General features: G+C 38.9%; 2 protein-coding genes across 2 annotated transcripts; both read right to left on the bottom strand.

The window, feature by feature from the left end:
- Nucleotides 1-2,302: 2,302 nt before the first annotated feature.
- Nucleotides 2,303-9,481, bottom strand: dhx35 (DEAH-box helicase 35). The gene is made up of 21 exons (XM_010738638.3): nucleotides 9,380-9,481; nucleotides 8,857-8,984; nucleotides 8,673-8,765; nucleotides 8,308-8,385; nucleotides 8,087-8,191; nucleotides 7,941-8,002; nucleotides 7,675-7,744; nucleotides 7,472-7,531; nucleotides 6,835-6,947; nucleotides 6,648-6,744; nucleotides 6,389-6,547; nucleotides 5,955-6,165; nucleotides 5,636-5,760; nucleotides 5,317-5,371; nucleotides 4,971-5,161; nucleotides 4,794-4,871; nucleotides 4,535-4,664; nucleotides 4,187-4,268; nucleotides 4,029-4,100; nucleotides 3,773-3,884; nucleotides 2,303-3,631 (listed from the first exon to the last, which is right to left on the bottom strand). Exons 1-21 carry the CDS (start codon nucleotides 9,417-9,419, stop codon nucleotides 3,593-3,595), a joined length of 2,100 nt encoding a protein of 699 aa, XP_010736940.1. The 5' UTR covers nucleotides 9,420-9,481; the 3' UTR covers nucleotides 2,303-3,592.
- A 1,255-nt stretch (nucleotides 9,482-10,736) lies between these two features.
- On the bottom strand, nucleotides 10,737-14,750 carry rab5if (RAB5 interacting factor). Its single transcript, XM_010738637.3, has 4 exons — nucleotides 14,427-14,750; nucleotides 13,230-13,333; nucleotides 12,997-13,126; nucleotides 10,737-12,318 (listed from the first exon to the last, which is right to left on the bottom strand). Exons 1-4 carry the CDS (start codon nucleotides 14,532-14,534, stop codon nucleotides 12,277-12,279), a joined length of 384 nt encoding a protein of 127 aa, XP_010736939.1. The 5' UTR covers nucleotides 14,535-14,750; the 3' UTR covers nucleotides 10,737-12,276.
- Between the last annotated feature and the right edge of the window lie 3,556 nt (nucleotides 14,751-18,306).

Below are 18,306 nucleotides of genomic sequence, written 5' to 3'. Positions count from 1 at the left end.
AGGTAAGAAGGGAGTATGCCAGGGAAACTAAATAAACCAGGTAGAATTTGCCTTGAGGTGAGTAGCTGTGCACTGGGAAAGCTCCTGAAATGCCCATTCCTATCAATATGAACATATTTGAGGGCTCACTGCTGCTTTTTGGCCTAAGCCCAGTTAAAAACAGTCCCTTTACTACCCTCCACTGGCTAATAATAATAATAATAACAAAAACTATGTGCAAAAATCACTGAAGTGATAGTGTTGAGTGTCAGCAACATATCTTTGTGAATTTCAGGTTGCGTGTAAAGGGATGTCTGAACAATCACACTCACGACTTACAATGGCTGTGGCTGTGTGCTGCTACTGCATGGAAATAAGGAGTTACCATTGTCCACCACTTGTACGAGCTTACTGTTACATTTTAGTATCAGACAAGAAACAACCACACTGAACAACAACTTAGATGGGGATGATTTTTCCACTGACCTTTCACTCATTATATTTCTGTTATTTTAGACACTTTAAAGGGCGTTTGTTTCTCTTATGTCTAAAGAATTGCAGCATTGTTCCTGTGCCAAGTCATAAAGCAAATTAAGCACTCAACATTTTTTAACAATGAAATCTGACCAGGGGTACACAGTGAGGCTAGTACAAACTGCCAACAGTAAAATGTCACTATTCTTTAGTTTGTTAGTTGTTTTTCTAGCAACGATGTGCTCAGTGCTGCCACTGGTGGCTGAATATTGTATTGCAGCCAGTCTGTAATCCTACCGTGGTATTTGTAGTATCCTGAACAGTTGCTGAAAATTTCACCTGTCCTGTTGTGGGAATGACCACCTGGGAATCACCCCCTGGGAAAGACTCCCTGGGGCACACAGGAGGAAAAATTAGCTGTGGGTTCACACTGTGCTCCCTCACACCCACATTCCCACAGCTCATTTGGCCAAAAACCAACTAGTATTTGTGCTGGAATACTGGATTTGCCATATGTCAGTTAGTTTGTGATAATAGACTTTTTTTTTATTTCACAGCAGCCATTTTGACATGAAATATTAGGGTAAACACAGGTGTTACCGATGATACATATTAATGTTCTGTTCCATTCAGGTCAAACAGAGTCAGTGTGTTGCTGGGGTGCAGGTTGGCTCACTGGAAAGTCTCTGCTGCAATAAATGTAACTGAACTGTAATTTGTATCATTCGAAACACCTGCGATGACCCTACTATTTTAACCACAATCTCAATATTAAAACTAGATTTTGAAACAAAACTAAGACCCAAGATTGGGTAAAACACTAAGGCCAGCTTTACCTTTTTAGTTTTTAATTAAAAAAAAAAAAGATTTTGTGGTGCATAATACAGTCTACCAAAAAAACAAAGTAAATAACAACAACAACAACAATAATAATAATAATAATAATAATAATAATAATAAATAATAAATGGCCCCAGGTTTATAATTTGTTTTAAACATTAAATTATAGATGCAACTTTTGAGCACAGAATTGAAATGTTTGAGTTTTAAAACTAGATTTTGACACAGGGACCTCACTTAACAAAACCCACTTTAAGGCTTTAAAGATTCTCATCATGTCAGTAAATGCAATGCATAAATTGCAGAAGTGACAAAAGCACAACCTTAAGAATTAAAATTTGATCTCATATAAATATATTGTTAAATATTTGTGCTGTTTGCGTAGTGTATTTTTTCTAAAGCAGATGCCATATATTCAGCATACTGCATCTCTAAATAGATTAAGTTCTTTTTTTTTTGCCTATATGTCAACAGCAAAAACAACCATTTTGTACTTACACACTGTATCACAAGCTGAACTAATATATACAGACACTCATAAATGCCTTTACACTGTTACTGACGATCCTCTGAACCGTTCAGAGTGGGCACTCTTTGTGGTGCAACAGTGACACCCTCTGGCAAAGTTGTACACTGAAGGAAAATACAGTAACAGTAGTCTGAAAAAACAAATCAAAAGCTCGCTTAGTGCATGACAATAAGGCTTTAATTGAGGACGTGAGGAGGGAATGGCAGGTGACAGTTTTTATCTCAGAGGTGAGCAATTACACAGATCTACAGATTACTACTTTGGCAGGAGGATAAACAAGGATAAACATCTTGCGAATGTTTTCATTTGCAATAAGTCTACATGATGATCTTAAGTGTATAGGTCTACATTTGGGTACCATTTAACATGCAAGGGTACCTCATTTGAATATCCATCTAATCTGAGTTGGTTTACCTATCTACGCTGTGATATATTGTTCTGTGGTTTGATTACAGTTTCACTGAATCTACAGTAGTAACCTCAAGAACAAGACCTACGAAAAAAACATGCAGGCAGAAGTCAAATGTAGTGATTTAGTGGCAAAATGACAAACCTTTAATATACTGCCTCGCTGACGCTTTCAGGGACAAAAACCATAAAGTGGGTATAAAAACAAAAGCAGAAATGTAGAATACATGCAGTCGACATGGAATGGATTGCAGAAATCACAAAAAACTGGCCATTTTTCTGAACTCCTGGTAGTTGATGTTGATGGTAACAGGAAACAAAAAGTGCAATAAGGTCTTGCTCAAAACTGAGACGAACTGTAAGAGGGAAAAGCCATTACGAAGATTCCAAAGAGATGGCTGAAATCACATAAATGCTACGGTTTCTTTGAGGCTTTGGATGCATGTCTGAATGCACTGTATGTCATCACAAGAACAAATGGCACTTTTTAGTTTTGATTTCACAGCTTTTCATTTACAATGCTTGGGTGCATTTACACATTTCATTTGAAAAAAATGAAATGTGAAATAGGCTGAGAAAGAAAATTGGCACAGAGTGGTGACAAGGCCACTATGTCTGAGCTAGACTGTATTTAAGTGGCAAAGCAGAGTGGATTAAAAAGTAAAGAACTTTTCACAGTATCGTTATAGGACGTAGGATCTGAGGTTGACTGAACAAGAAATGTGTTTCCATCTGCAGTAAAATACCTGAAAATATACATATATATGCATATATATATATACACACATATACATATATACCACTACATTCAGTATGAAGGTAAGAAATCAAAAATTAATTGGAGGTAAAAGTAAACAAATTAAAAAGGCACCCAGGCTATGAGGGAAGAAAATTAACCAAAAGAAGAAAACTAAGCCATAAATCTCTCAAAGGGAAACATCCTCACATTCCATCATCTTTCATTATTTATCATGCAACAGGAAAATACAGCAATTAAAAAAATAATGAAGCCAGGAACCAGGTGTGGTCGAGCCGCTCCCTGGACCTGAGCCTGCTCTGACTATGTACAAGTATGAATGAAGTGAACTACATGACCTCATCTTACATTCATCACCATTTACTCTCACAGATCAAATATAAACTACATCCCTGCCAAAAAGTAAGACACCACTAAAAATGGATCCATTCTAACATGGCCACGCAGTGTGGTAGGGTTTGTGCAGGTGGACATGGACAACAAATATATATTACATCTTTATATACAATGAAATGGAGAGGGGCACAGTGGCAATTTGAGAGGGGGGGTTCTCCTTTTACTGCAGTGAGTCTGTCTGTACTAATGTGGTGACATGGTGCCAAGATTTAGAGGACCCGGGACCTCTTGCTGGCCAGTGAACCATGCTGAAAGAAAAAGGGACAGGACTCAGTTAATGTTAAATCAAAATAATCCAGCTTGAAGATTATTAAAGCAGTCGCTAAACGGTGGTGTCACAAGTTCAGATAACGTGATGAACTAAACACGGTCTTCTTTCTTTGACCTACCTTGGCCTGCTTGTAAAAATGAGGGGCCAACTCAACCAACCAGGAAGACTCAACAGCAGTCACATCACGCATGTAGTATTTTGCCGTCTGCACCACCTCATTGAAAACAACCCTGGTGAGGAGAAAATGAAAAACGCTCGTAAATATATAAATGTATGTACATTCTCGGCTGCATCCTATAAATGTAAAAGAATAAGTGAGCAAAAGAAAAGCTTTGTTTATTGGACAAGACGCCACAGTAGGGACATGTACTGACCATTTTGGAGGTTTCTCTCCAAACAGCACTGAGTTGGGGTGGATGTGAAGCTCACGATCGTCTCGTAAAGTCCTGGTGGAGCAAATTAATTCAAGAGTGATTTTACACAGTACACCGAAAATGAAAGTCATTTGCTTGGAAAAGTTTCTATCTCTCACCGGTAGGAACCAGAATGGTGAATGCGAGCTGCATTAGCGAAAAAACCAAACACAATGCACTTCAAGATCACATCAGGGTCACCTGTGCAACAGAAAGTAGTAATGAACATCAACAAATTACCATGTACCAGACAAGAGATGAAGGTCGGTAAGAGCAGCAGGTGCAGAAATTCACTTTTTTCATATTGGAGGCATGGTTATTACCATCAAGTTTATTTAAAGTAGCACACATTTATAAGATTAAAAAACAGCTAATATTGCTACTTTGTCACGACATGTCACTATACACATCTACTGGAATGATACAACCCCCCTATATTACATAAAATAAACAGGACACATACACACCTTCACTGGAAGTCCGTGGTACCTTAAACTTATTCATGAGACGCCGGAGCTGCTCTCGTACAGTCACAGCCCGCAGCAGACCCTTATAATTGAGGAAGTGTTCCTGACACCACTGGGAGCTCTTCTGGTGCTGCAGGAAAGAGGAAAGGGTTTTCGTAGCCTCAATCAGAGTCAACTTTTGCTGAGTTTCACAAGCCCAAAGTGTTGTGTCCACTGTCACCGCCTGAGCTATATACACGCACACATACACACACTGTACCTTAATGAATGCTTCATACACATTCAGCATGGTGAGGTGGTCTCCCTCAGCCACCGCAAACTTCCTGTGCTCTCGAGCCTGCAGGGTGAGATAGCAAAAATTGGCTAATTGTTATGCTGACAGAGCATTTCTGCCAAACACACAATATGCTCCTTTTGAAAGCTTGTTTTCACTTACGGCAGCTTTCTTCTGATTGGGTGGCACGACAAATATATTCTGAATCTGCATCATTGCTGCAATGGTAACAATCTCTTTGGAGCAGCCAAAGTTTCCAGACTCCAGGAGCATCTTGGCAAACATGGGACTGAGAGGAAACTCTGCCATCCGCACACCCATGGGATCTGTCAAACGGCCGTAATGGTCCAGACCTGCCAACAGACACGCAGCTGGTTAAGATCCTGCATCAGGTGCGAGGACACTGTAGCTTCTAGATGCTTTCCGACACAGCATTTTGAACACAAGTCTTGCAGTTGAAGGACAGTTTTCCTGTTTACTTTCCCATCCTGACAACTTTGTTTCTTACCTCCCAGAGCGTAGAGCAGCTCTAAAGCCTGAACCATGGTTTGAGCTGGAGGAGGCTGCAAAATTTTAAACATGAATGTTAAATCCAACCATTTACAATATAAACTCCAAAAGACAGAATAATGTGAGACTCTTGCATACTTGGAAAGTCTACATTTTAAAAGCAGAAACACACACTGACTGCATTCATTTTATGGTTTCTATGCATTTTTCCCCAGAGGCCAAGGGCCATTGTCGCTAATTAAAATGTAAAGTACAATTCCTTTCACAGTGGGTGAACATATCCCAGCCACCCCATGGATGCAAAGTGAGCAACTCACAGAAAGGAAGCTGAACCGCAGCACGTTGTCAATGCCTAATGCTTTGAGCTGCAGGATGACAGGAGCCAAATTGGTGCGCTGCATCTCTGGCACAGTAGAGGCAGGCAGTTTCTCAAAGTCCTCCTCTGATGAAAGGAACAGAAGCAATAAGAAACAGAGGGAGGGGATGACAAACAGCGACAGAAAAACACGCAGAGAGGGTGGGAGAGAGGAGGAGATAAGACTGCAATGCTTTGCCACAAATGCACAATTCCTCTAATAGATGATGCTCTACAACACTTATCATCATTCTTCTCCTGCAAACTGTACAAACACGTACCCGTGTATAGTCTAAAGCATTTCCCAGGTCGGTTTCGTCCGGCTCTCCCAGCTCTCTGGCTGGCTGAAGCCTTGGAGATGGGGGTGACCACCAGCGATTCAATGGCAGTGCGAGGATTATAGGCTCGCAACTTCACAAACGCACAGTCGATGACAAATACAACTCCATTTATAGTGATGGAGGTCTCAGCTATGTTAGTGGCCACCACGACCTGGCAGAAACACAAGGAAGGAGTAAGTCAAATGATTTTATCAGCTATTGTCTCTTATGCCAACATCTGCTGTGTAATTCAACATGTTAAATGGTAGTAATCTAATTACGGACTTACTTTTTGGTATTACTTGGACCAAATAGGGTAAATGTAAGTTTCACAGACGATAAAATGATCTGGTTTCTTCTTTCTAAGTGCTTAAAAATAAAGGCAGCACATTTACCTTGCGAACAGTGGAGGGTGCCCTCTCAAAGACCTTCATCTGCTCAGCGTAAGGTAGACCAGAGTACATGGGCAAAATTTTCAGGTGTTTCTTCATGCCATATCGTGACAGAGTCCTGGCCTGGTCCTGCAGAAGGGACACCACCTTCTCCACCTCTTCCTAAGGAGAATAATACAAGGGTTTATAAGGGTTTATTTATCTATATTTGTCAGACGTTATTAATCAAAGGTTAAGTTGTATTAAAGATACAGCCACTGACCTGCCCAGTAAGAAAAGCCAGGACATCTCCATCATCCTCTGTCTCATGGATCTTCAGCACTGTTTCCACTGTGGCCTTCACGTAGTCTGGGACAGGACTGAGAACAAACAAAAGGAACTTCAGAGTTCAAAACAAATGTGCAAAGCATACACCATTTCCTCAGTATGGATCATGTGTGTTTGACTACCTGACAGTGTAGAAGACGTCCACTGGAAAGGTGCGTCCCTCCACTGTCAGAATCCCACATGTGTCCTTGTTGGGATCTCCGGACTCGTTCAGGTTGAAGAAGTCGTGGAATTTCTTCAGATGAATGTGATATTACAGGGAACATTAAGAAGCAAAAAATGACATTTCCTGTATAACAGGTTCCACTGATAGCAGAAAAGTTAATTGAAAAATCATGTTAACATAATAATTTGCCAGGTAATAGAGTAAAAATGGTTATATTTATAGTAGAAGGCAATATTATTTTTTAGCAACTGGTATTTTTCTAATGTTTTGTAGCAACAAAGCAATGAAATACACTTGCTGTCCTCAATCTGACATATACAAAAAGATGCAATCTACTACTGAAGTGTAACTATAAACTACTTGTTTGTCTAGATAAAAGCCTTTTTAAACAGTAGATGTCCGATATGGCATTTCAGCTGGCTTGTTTAATGCTGAGCACAGTAGTGGCCTGATTGTGTCTTTCTTTCATCAGTGTATCGCAGATGTCAGTACGATGTGATCTGACGTCGCATCAACTTTTCCCATCTGTCTGTCTTTGTTTTCCCTCCCCTCACTAATCAAGCATATCTCGTTCATCTTGATGATGCGGTCACCTTGGCATCCAGAGTGGCAGAGGCCACAATCAGCCTCAAGTCTTGCCGCTTTTTCTGAATCTGGAGGAGAATCAGAGAATACAAAACAGGAGCGGAGTCAGGGTTTAAATGGAAAACACAGCTTTCTATGACTAGTAATGTATAGATTGAAGTAAAACAGGTCAAGTTTTATTTGTTTCACTGACAGAATCAGCAGGAATTACCTTCTTTAGTAGACCGATGGCTATGTCTGTATACAGGGTTCTCTCGTGGGCTTCATCTAGCATCAGCACACTGAGGAGAACATCACGATAATAAAAAAAAAAACATTAGAGTGAATCAAGCCCAAGTCTTCATAACAAAAACTAATAACAGTGGGCTTTTTTCTCATCATCACAACATGTTTCACGGTCCTGCTGGCTTCCTGTCACACTGTCACAGCGGCCTGTGATAATGAGCTAGTATATGATGCCTTAATTACAATCCGTACCTGTATTTTTTCAAAAGAGGATCAGCCATCATCTCCCGCACCAGCATGCCATCTGTAAGGAACTGAAGCACACAGGCATAATTAAGTACTGAAAATGAACCAAACTTTGTAATAAAGACTTCAAGGCAGATGCGGTGTGGTAATACTTTGATCCTCGTGGCGTGGGGATCAGAGCAGTCATCAAACCGGATAGTATAACCAACTTCATGTCCCAGCAGGGCCCCCCGCTCCTCTGCTACACGATTAGCTACCTATAAGCATGAAAGACATGGGGGGGGAAAAAAGTGTGTCCTTCAGTGTGAACTACATTTCTTGCAGTGAAATGACATTGTCTGAGCGCTAACAGGACATCGGGTAGAGGTCTTACAGAGATAGCAGCCACACGTCGAGGCTGTGTCACTCCGATCACCTTCCCCTCCGCTGCCCAGCCAGCTTCCAGCAGGTACTGTAAGGAGAGGCGATCAAAATAGGAGAGGAGTACAAAGAATGAGACACCGATGTTGCAGATTCTGCATAAAATTAAGCACTAGCTGAAAAAAAAGGCATCAAGACAAGGTCATGTAAAACCACTCAGGGAGCTCAGCCACATGAAGGGTATCAGTCCACTGCAGCAATCTGCTGCCTTTAGCTGTTAGATTTGGTGCAGAATATGTGACTTTGAGGGTTCAGTATAGGCACACACTAAATGTTAGACACCAGAGTAAAATGTTGCATGGACTAAACCCTACCAACCTGAGGTATCTGTGTTGTCTTCCCACATCCAGTCTCACCGACTATGATGACCGTCTGGAAGCTCTCCACTAAGTATAAGATGTTGTTTCTGTGCTGAAAAGTGAATAATGAACAATTAGTTTATCACTGGCAGACACACTACTAGACCCACCCTGCTGTTTACATCCATGCATGTTTGTGAAACCTTGAAAACGGGGAGTTTCTGTCGTTGTTTCTCTATAGAGAGGGCGGTGTGCGGGTTGAAGATGATGGGGGACCCGGTGGTCTCTGTGTTGAGCTCCCTCTCCTCTGAGATCCCTGGTGCCTCAGCTCCTGGAGCAGAACAGATGGTGAGCATGAAGATAATGTTTTATTTGTATGTAAGCCGGCTGAGGATTTAGTGCAAATGAATGACCAGCTAAGGGTTTAGTGCAGTGCCTACTGACATGAAATGAAACGAAATGAAGGACCTACAAGGCGGTGCAAAGTTGGTCGCGTTTGCGGCTCATATGTTTCGCCTTGTTGTGTTTTATTTTGTCAGGTTAAGTTGGATCCGCAGAGCTAACGTTTCCCCGGGATGAAGCTGCAGAGATCACGCAGCGGCCGTGAACGCACCATCGGCCAAACCGAGGCTGACTGACTTATAACAGCAGCTGCACGTTAATAAATACAAACCAGAAGAAACCAAACACCAACATGTCTAATTTATGTCGTTATTTGCTACTTACCCGGCTTCCAAAATTTCATCGTGGAAAGGGGAGCCGCCATCTTGGCCACTACGTCACATATTTTTTTTTTCTACTTCTCTGTAGATGACGTCATGCTGTGGGGCTCTCTTCAGAGTTTTATGAATGATGTCAGTGTGTTTGGGGGAAAACAGCTGCAGCTGCGAGTTCAAGCCGGGTGAACTTTAATATTTGAAGGTTCAAACACAGTAAAAAGGCCTCTGTCAAACACATGCACATGAGTGTGTGGAAAACAGACCTCTGTTAGCAGCAAAATAAAAATGAAGGGCAAGGATAAAAATAGTGTTAGAGCTATTTTCCCACAAGGGAAGGAAATAACTCAGAGTTATGCTCATTCCCAGCTCTATATCTTTATCCTGGGTTTCTACTTGCTCCATCGCACTGCCCAGCTTACAAAATATGATGCAACCAGCAGTAAATACAACAGTAGTTAATATTAGCTCAGTAATGTGAGGGGAATTTTTCTCTTCCAACATGCCACATATGGTGTCTACGCAGGGTCGCAGCATATGTCTTCAGGTCGCTGTAGGGACAGTGTTAAGTGTGTCTTCTGTTCTCCTTGAGACGCAGAGCAGCTGTTTGTGTTTGCATTCAGGAAAGCAGGCTGCCCTTCTGATCATTACTATGGCAACAGAGGTCAGAGGATACAGATGTCTCACTCACTCATCTCATCTCTCCACTAAATGTAAACTTATTGCTTTGTTTGTAGACTAATGACTTATTGGCAGATACCTTATACTGTACATGCATTGAGCGTAAACATTTATATAGAGTAGTTGTGTCACTGCCCTGAGGGCGCATAGACGAGCCAGAGAGGACAGCTTCTGAGGTGTGAGTTGAGGTGGCATCATGTCACGACAAGTGTATTGATAAATCCTCATTTCTCCTTGATCGAGCTTCAATAAACCTTTCAGCATAAGACGTCAGGTAAAACTCTGTACAACAATTAAAATGCACTTTATCAGTAAGACATCAATAGCAGGGACATTCTGTGTTTTCACTTCTGATACATTTAGCTGCCAATTCTTTTGTATTTCTGCATACGTATATATATGTATTGTTGTATTTCTTCTTTTACTCAAGTAAAACATCTCATACTTCCTCCTTCACTGCTCATAACCTCTTTATTATTGTATCTTATAATTTTTACTTACCATGACTGTATTTATTTCTACCATTTCATCTTTTTTTCACTGGCAGAAATGGGTTTCCATGTTATGTAGATAGCAAAAAGCAAAATAGAGTATACATTATATTACAGTGCAATAATTTCATGCAAAAACTGATTGAATCATCTTACTAATATTCTTTCTACATTTCAATAAGACCAGACAGCATCTCTTTGAAAATGGAGGCCAAATAAAGCCCATGTTTAATGATTCCCAAAAGATTTGATCAGAAAATACAATCCTTTCAAACACCTGCTGTGTATCTAATATAACAGTATCATTACAAGAACTTTGCAAGAGCTGCTTTTAAAAGTTCTTCACTATAAAATACTGAGAAATATGTTACATCAAACAAGATATAACATAAGTACAAATAAATCTGTAATACAAGGTGGATCTGACAAAAGGGACATTATACAGAATTTACAGACATCTTTAAATTAATTTAAAAAACAACAGGTAAGACTTTGATCTGGAAGCTACATGTGAGGAAAAACAAATTGAAATTATTTCTACACCCCCTAACTAATGCCATTAATAAATGACATCTAGATATACGAACAGCAAGTCATGGCAGTGCACAGACCAGTTTTTAGCTTAATCTGTGAACATTTGCATTTGAAAACGGCATGCACGTTTCCTCCCTCTTTACTTTGAGGAAATAAGTTGAACGGACAGATAGCGCACTGATACTTGCATCGGGATTGGATATCAGCTGATATGTGTATCTTACCACCAGCACTTGTTTTTCATGTTAAAGTTAGTGAGATTGCCACTGTGGTTAGCTACTATTTTTCACATTTGTTACACACCAGACCCTTTAGAAGAAATAACAATTGACAGATTTTATTCAAAAATGCTCAGATTATATCAAGGGAGGGAAAGAAAAAAAAAACATGAATCTTTGAGTCTTTTGACACCATCCTTAAAACCACAGACACATACTATAGCTGGTAACCTTAACAGTGACCTGTAATGTGCTTTAATTTCATGACACTTTTTTAAAGGCCCAGATTATTTTCTTAAAAAAGGCAAACGTATAATTTTGGAGTGAAATTTCAGAGGGGTGATTTAACAGTATCAATCATTTACAATTAGTTTCATACATCAAATATGGTGCGTTTTAAATTAAAGCTAACACTTCACACTTCATGGACTGATTGAACCCTAATGACTATATGGTGAGACTTAGTTTTTATTGCCCAGTTCCTCTTACTTAAGCTCTTGAGCAGTACGGATGAACACACATACTGGTTGTTATCTTTACAGTCTAAAAATCTGCATTCATGTCAGTCTTCTAAAACAAAAAACGGCCTGCTATGAATCAACAAAGATGAAAGAATCCTTATTCTGACTTGCATCATAAACACAACTGCATCCAATCTCAAATTAACTATTTGCTCTCTATATTTGTTAGTGTTTTTTTTTGTCAGACATGAGAATGAAGTGAGGAAGGAAATAACATATGAGAGAGTAATGGAAGGTGCCTTGAAAAGGAACCCCCCAAAATTAGGCCTGTGTACAGTATTTGAACACGTTCATCGCGGTGGTGATCTTGCAGGATCGAACTAGGATTCCCATGATGCACTGCACACTGAAAAGTCATACTGTATGTAGGAGTGTTGACACCCCCTCGGGTCATGGAGTTCCTCTTTCTTGACAATTTACTTCAACAGAAATGTTTGTTTTTAAGTGTCCAATGGATTCTTCTCAGTCAAAATGTAGAGCTGTGTAAAAGATTATCCACACCACCTGGTAGAGAGAAAAACAAACAAACACAAAAACAGCTGTTTAGACACTAATGATCAAAATCATGTGTTTCACAAACAGCAGATTAAGTGAGTTTATATCAGTAGGCACAGTGAACTCATTACAAACTGACTAATTATGGGCTACATTTAAATAAAACTATACACTCTACAAGATAAATTTACTATAATCTTGGAGACAAGGTGTTTTGCTAAATGTAGGAAAACAATTAACATCCTTTTTAGGAGCAGCTTCACGTTAGCTCGCCAGCGTATTGTGACACCATTTCATGACATACTCCAATTAGTGGTTGACACTTGGAAGCCACCAATGAACAACATTTCTCTCATGATCGTCATCTTTTGTCTGGGAGAGCCCAGACTGGCTCGTTCTCATCGCGTTCACACTTCTCTACATGTTACAGACGCAGTGAACCACAACAAAACATTATGGATCACTAAATTAAAGTTTGAATTTGGATTTCAGGCGTTGTAAATCATGAAACGTGATAAACTAATGATCATAAATGGTTCCAATCTTTGATGCACACTTCCCTTTCCCCTCAACTTTGAAACCTGAATTTGCTGAATTTCTATCAATATTTCCAATTTTCTATTTATAACCGATTTAACTATACTTTCCAAAGAGTCTATATGTTTCTACAAATGTTGGCACACTCACCAGAAACAGAGCAAAAGACGTCATGAAGCCTTCTTTGGTGAGTTCCCACGTGCCTCCATACTCTTCCTCATCAATCTGCTGAAAGCTGCTGAAGTATACATACAGGACGCCAGCGTTGATGATGCAGAATCTGAAAAGAAAAAAAGACACAAAGATGTTTATTTTGATGTGTTTTTTTTCCTTTCTTTAAAATGTACACTCTGATGTGAAGAGACCCGAGAGAGACTACTTACATGGCTATTCCCAGAAATCCTTTCAACGGTGCAACACCCCATATCACACCGAGGATTACTGCAATAATTTGCCGAAGCCAGTAAATCACATCTAAAAACTCGTCCTGTGAAAGAAAACACAAACAAAAACTTGAATGAAGAAGATTTTTTTTTTTTTTCCCCTCTATGATTTCCTATGTAAGGAATTGTATTTCACATGTGTGTGATGTCAACATCAGGCCCTGGTGCTGGTAATAATGTGTAGTTGAGCTGCTATAGTTCCTTCAAAGGACAAACCGTTCATAACATGCATAATCTAATGTTTTGAGTAAACAGTGAAAGGTATCACCAGACTGTTTCCTGAGACACTGACCTCTGAAATATTGGTTTGGGGCTCATTTAGGTTAATTTAGGTTATGGTCAGGTGTTGCTGAGGCAAGGTAACACAAGCAAATGGGTACTTTAACACAATAAGCTGAATATTGATCCAATAAACGATGAGTCAATCAACAGAAAAGTTAACTGACAAACAATTTTGATAATTAATTAATTATTTCTTAATTATTTCAAGCAAATATTCTCTGGTTCCAGCCTCTTAGATGTGTGGAGAGGTTTTTTCCCCACAGACCCACACACACACCTCTGCTACATGCTGTGACTTTCATTCATCGGTTTACAGACCTTTATCCCTATTTGTAGTCCTTTCTCATAGTCTTATTAAACATTTTTATTTCTACAGTCACTTTCTATTTTTTTGTATAGTCTTTGTATAGATGTTTCACACGGGTTAACTTCTTAACAGTTATATATTTAAATCCTATGCAAATGTTTAATTTCTCTGCACATATTTAAATCTCAGGCTCATTTTAACACATGATACTGTGTTATAGTTATGTTCAATGCATGTTTGCATACAATCGGTTTAACAGACTAAAACAGTGAATCCATTAATTAAACAACTGATTAAAAAACACGATGGCACATTTAAACATTTAATTGACTTGATTGCTTGAATTCAACGAGTAATCACATGTGGTCGCCTTCCCAGTTTATTCATTAACGCAGACACAGTTAACCTTAACCACATCTGATTAATCCTCTATCCTGGCTCCACATACAGATGACTTCATGAACACCTGCCAGCAAATTAGTTGCACCGAGCACGAAGTAATAAGAAAATAAGAGTCGGGCTGGATTTGGAAAGGGCAGCTGACTGACCTTCTCCTCCCAGACAGCATTACTGTTGAAGGCTTTGCTCCATGTGGACTGTTTTACACCTCCATTCAGCAGATGACTTTCTTCTTTCCGCTTCGTACTGCTCGTCATTCTTGGCTCTTTCCTTCGGCTACACACGGCGAAAAGTTGGAATCCAAATCTGGCGACACCCGAGGCTAGATTTAAAGCTCCGGCGACGTTCAAAGGAAGGAAATCCTCCGAGATATTTGAAGGTATTAGAGGAATTTACGCTCCGCTGAGCTGACAGATTTCAGCCGCTAGCCGAAAAAGGCTTTCTGAGCATGCGCAATATTGTTTGACCCCGGCCACCGACAGCCAATCAGAGAATGCGACGTTTCTGCGCCGCTGCTGACATAAGGTGGCTTAAAAACTACAGCGACCCTCAGTGGTCAGAGTGTGTAAGCGCTTTCTGTTTCAATTTAGATTAGATTAGATATGCTTTATTCATCCCACCACGAGGAAATGTACTTGTTCCAGCAGCAGAGGAAAGTGTAGCATACACTACAGAATTAGAAAAAAGTAAAAAAGGCAAAAAAGCAACCAAAAAAAAAACCCATAAACAGACAGAAATTAAACAAACAAATATCAATAACCTACCCAAAGCAGGTTTTATAAAGTTTATAATGAGTATAAAAATTCAGTATGTAAGAGAAAATAACAACAAATGATTTTCAGTTTAGGAAATGATATTTTATAATGAAAGTACCTACTTACCTAATTATGGCAAGACATGGTAGAATCTGAGAGCACTTTAATACAGTCATACAAGATAGATAGATAGATAGATAGATAGATAGATAGATAGATAGATGATAGATAGAATAGATAGTATATAGGATAGATAATAGATAGATAGATAGATAGAGATAGATAGATAGACAGAAGATAGATAGATAGATAGATAGATATGAGTGAATATAAATAGATATAAGAAAGAACTACAAATGGGGATAAAGGACTGTGTACAATTAAATTAGGCTGTAAACAGATGAATGAAAGTCACAATCACAGCATGTAGCAGAGGTAGTCAGAAATGACAGAGTCCAGGAAGTGCAAGTGTCTTTTTATTTACTTATTTTGTCTTCTTTTTCTCCAGATGTTTATTTGTTACATCACCATCAATGGTAACGGTTCTGCACATTTCCTTGTATGTGAATGTGTATATATGTATATATACATAAACATTGATGCTATATCTTCCCATTTGTACTTCCACAATTTATGTAAGTGTACAATTATCTCTTTGAGTATATATCATGCTATCTGCATCACATAACCGGTTTCTAAGCTGGAAATTGTTTTTTTGTGTGTGTGTATGTATGTGTGTGTGTGTGTGTGTGGCCACTGTGTGCTGTGTGTTGCGTTGTGTTGTGTGTTTATGTTGAACAATATAATAAAATGGCCTAATCATGACATTGTTCCATCATATACAGTACAAAATGATGGCAGTAAGCAACAGGTGTCCAGTTTTAAAGTCTGAATTGGTCCAATTTAGTTATGTATTCATTCAGGGCAATGAAATAACCATACTGCATTATGATTAACAGTCTGACAAAACTATGAAATAGAAAAAAATATATGTACAAGACTGGTAAATGTCATAAGATGAGACAGCTGGTAATGCCGGTGCAATGTTGGTAATAATCATTTTGAAAAAAAAAGAGGCAGATATGGTGCTCAGAATTGTTTCTTGTGCTGCTCCATGATTTTCCCACAGGCTGTGACTTTGTCTGTTACAGATATCAAAAAACCTAACATGACCTGCAGTTTTGTGGGGTCAAAAGATACAGCGGATGCAACCTGGAGACTAAAAGAGAGATAAATCTGAGAGCTCATGAGATGATTAATGAGAAAAATGTTGTTCTGATACTCAAAATATTTGCTTGTTTCATGTGTTATCAACGCTTCTTCTGGATTTTAAGGTCATTCAGATGAAACACTACCTAAGGACCATAAAGGTTTTATATTCCAACATACAGATTTCCTGACCAGTATCAGTTACGATAAACAGGTTTGTGAGACTTTCATAGTGATTTCTTTAATTAAAAACAAATACATCAGCACGTTTTATAACACAACACACTGAACAAATATATAAAACAATGACATTAAATGAGATGTGCATTTTAATGACTAAATTATGAATGCTTGCTTACTTTACGTTTCATTACACTGGACTCTCTAACCCTACGTGTATTTTGGCAGATGTTGAGATTGTTCTGTTGTTGTCTCTCCTGTCCAGCAGAGGGCCTCCTTTATGATGGTGTGGTTCACTTCACTTGGTGGAAGTCTTGTCTTCACTCCTGATGAACACTCTGATTTCAGATCACTACAGTTGTTTGACCTACAATTTAATTTGTTGGTGTAAATGGAGTGATTTGGATTTGATATAGTCCAAGTCCTAAAACAAGATAGACTAATATGAGACTGACTTGAGAGTGGTGAAGAAAGAATAAGGATATTTGTACACATGCACATACAAATGTGGAAAATAAAACTAAAATGAATTTAAATCAGACTTTGATGGAAGTGGATCTCAAATAAAATGTCAATGTTTTTAAAAAAATATATTTCTCACCTCTAAACTCTAAGTGAAATATGCTGGAATTTGTGGTTATAAATAAATCATCCCCTTAAATATGAGCTAGAGTAAGCATATTTTAGCTTCTCCTTTGAATCTTAAACTTGACCCACTATGCATGACTCACTCAGGAAGACGTGGGGGGTGTGTCATCATCTTTAATTTGAGTCTAATGGCATGCATGCATAATAAGCATGGCTTAATGGAAAATCAATAACAGTCTAATAATAACTGTGAGCACTCACTATGCTTACAGTTGTGACCCTGCTGTAACTAATATGCACAATGCTTTGTCTTCTCCTATGAGAAGGCGTGGAAAGTAACCACGTGAGATCTTGCTTTTTTTTTTCATCTCATATCCTTTTTGTGGAAGAGCCACAGTTGTTTCTAACAGTTGAAGAAAAGCCAATGCACCCAAATTCAACAGCCCTGCAATACTACATCCTAATGTGCACTTCAAAGGGTGTGTCAGCTCAACTTTGTGGTCAATTTGTAGACTGTGATCTGTGGTGCTACACTAGAAGATGTTTATTTAGCCACCATATTTGTATTAATGATGGAAAATAAAATATTAGAGACTGGTTTTAGCCAGGTGTACCTGATAAAGTGACACTGTATGGATATAGTAAGGAGGGCATGTTGGCCCTTTCATGTAAACATATGTAGTCAAGTCAATTTTATTATAACCTGTTTAAAATAACTTTTTAATAACAGTATCTAATACATATTTTCTGCTGCCATGTATAATGGAGGTGTCTGTGCAAGTCTGTATTACTAACAGAGCAAGGCATGCAGACATAACTGCACCATGGGCCCAAAAAGGTTCACTGTGTGTCAGCTGGTTTGTTGGTAGTTTCATTACTTGCAGTTGAACAATATCAACCGGATACTGCATTATTACATAACCATGTGTCTTTTATAAGGGTCACTGTGTCAGAATCTTTATTATTTCAGAATAAAGTTGTGTTTTATGATCAGAGACAAGCTGACACACATAAATGTTGTGTGTAAAGTAATCCAGTATATGGTTAATGATCATTTTCTGTGTGTCCGTGCAAAATATTAAAAATCTATAGTGCATGTTGTAACATGCTGCAAGCAACGTGTTTTATAATTGTGCATATGTTAAAGGGAGCTTCACTTGTGTGCACACAGTGGTTGTTGCGGGATGAATGCGGGATAACTTTTGGATCATATCTGTCTGTACTATCTCTTTAAGAGAGGTCACCTGGGAGGGAGACAGGTGTGAGTCGCGGTAACATCACGTATAACCGGAACAGT

This window comes from Larimichthys crocea, chromosome XV, assembly GCF_000972845.2.
Source record: "Larimichthys crocea isolate SSNF chromosome XV, L_crocea_2.0, whole genome shotgun sequence".
Classification (NCBI taxonomy): Eukaryota; Metazoa; Chordata; class Actinopteri; family Sciaenidae; genus Larimichthys; species Larimichthys crocea.
Note: the sequence above shows the minus strand (reverse complement) of the source record. Positions and strands in the feature narration are given on the sequence as shown.

Excerpts from the sequence above, each read along its gene's own strand:
- dhx35 (XM_010738638.3), bottom strand. The coding sequence starts at position 9,419 with ATGGCGGCTCCCCTTTCCACGATGAAATTTTGGAAGCCGG. Across the intron at positions 8,386-8,672 it reads AGACAACACAGATACCTCAG|TACCTGCTGGAAGCTGGCTG; the intron begins GTTGGTAGGGTT and ends CTCTCCTTACAG. Across the intron at positions 6,548-6,647 it reads TGGCTTTTCTTACTGGGCAG|GAAGAGGTGGAGAAGGTGGT; the intron begins GTCAGTGGCTGT and ends TATTCTCCTTAG.
- rab5if (XM_010738637.3), bottom strand. The coding sequence starts at position 14,534 with ATGACGAGCAGTACGAAGCGGAAAGAAGAAAGTCATCTGCTGAATGGA. Across the intron at positions 13,334-14,426 it reads ATGCTGTCTGGGAGGAGAAG|GACGAGTTTTTAGATGTGAT; the intron begins GTCAGTCAGCTG and ends TTTCTTTCACAG. Across the intron at positions 13,127-13,229 it reads GGATTTCTGGGAATAGCCAT|ATTCTGCATCATCAACGCTG; the intron begins GTAAGTAGTCTC and ends TTTTCTTTTCAG.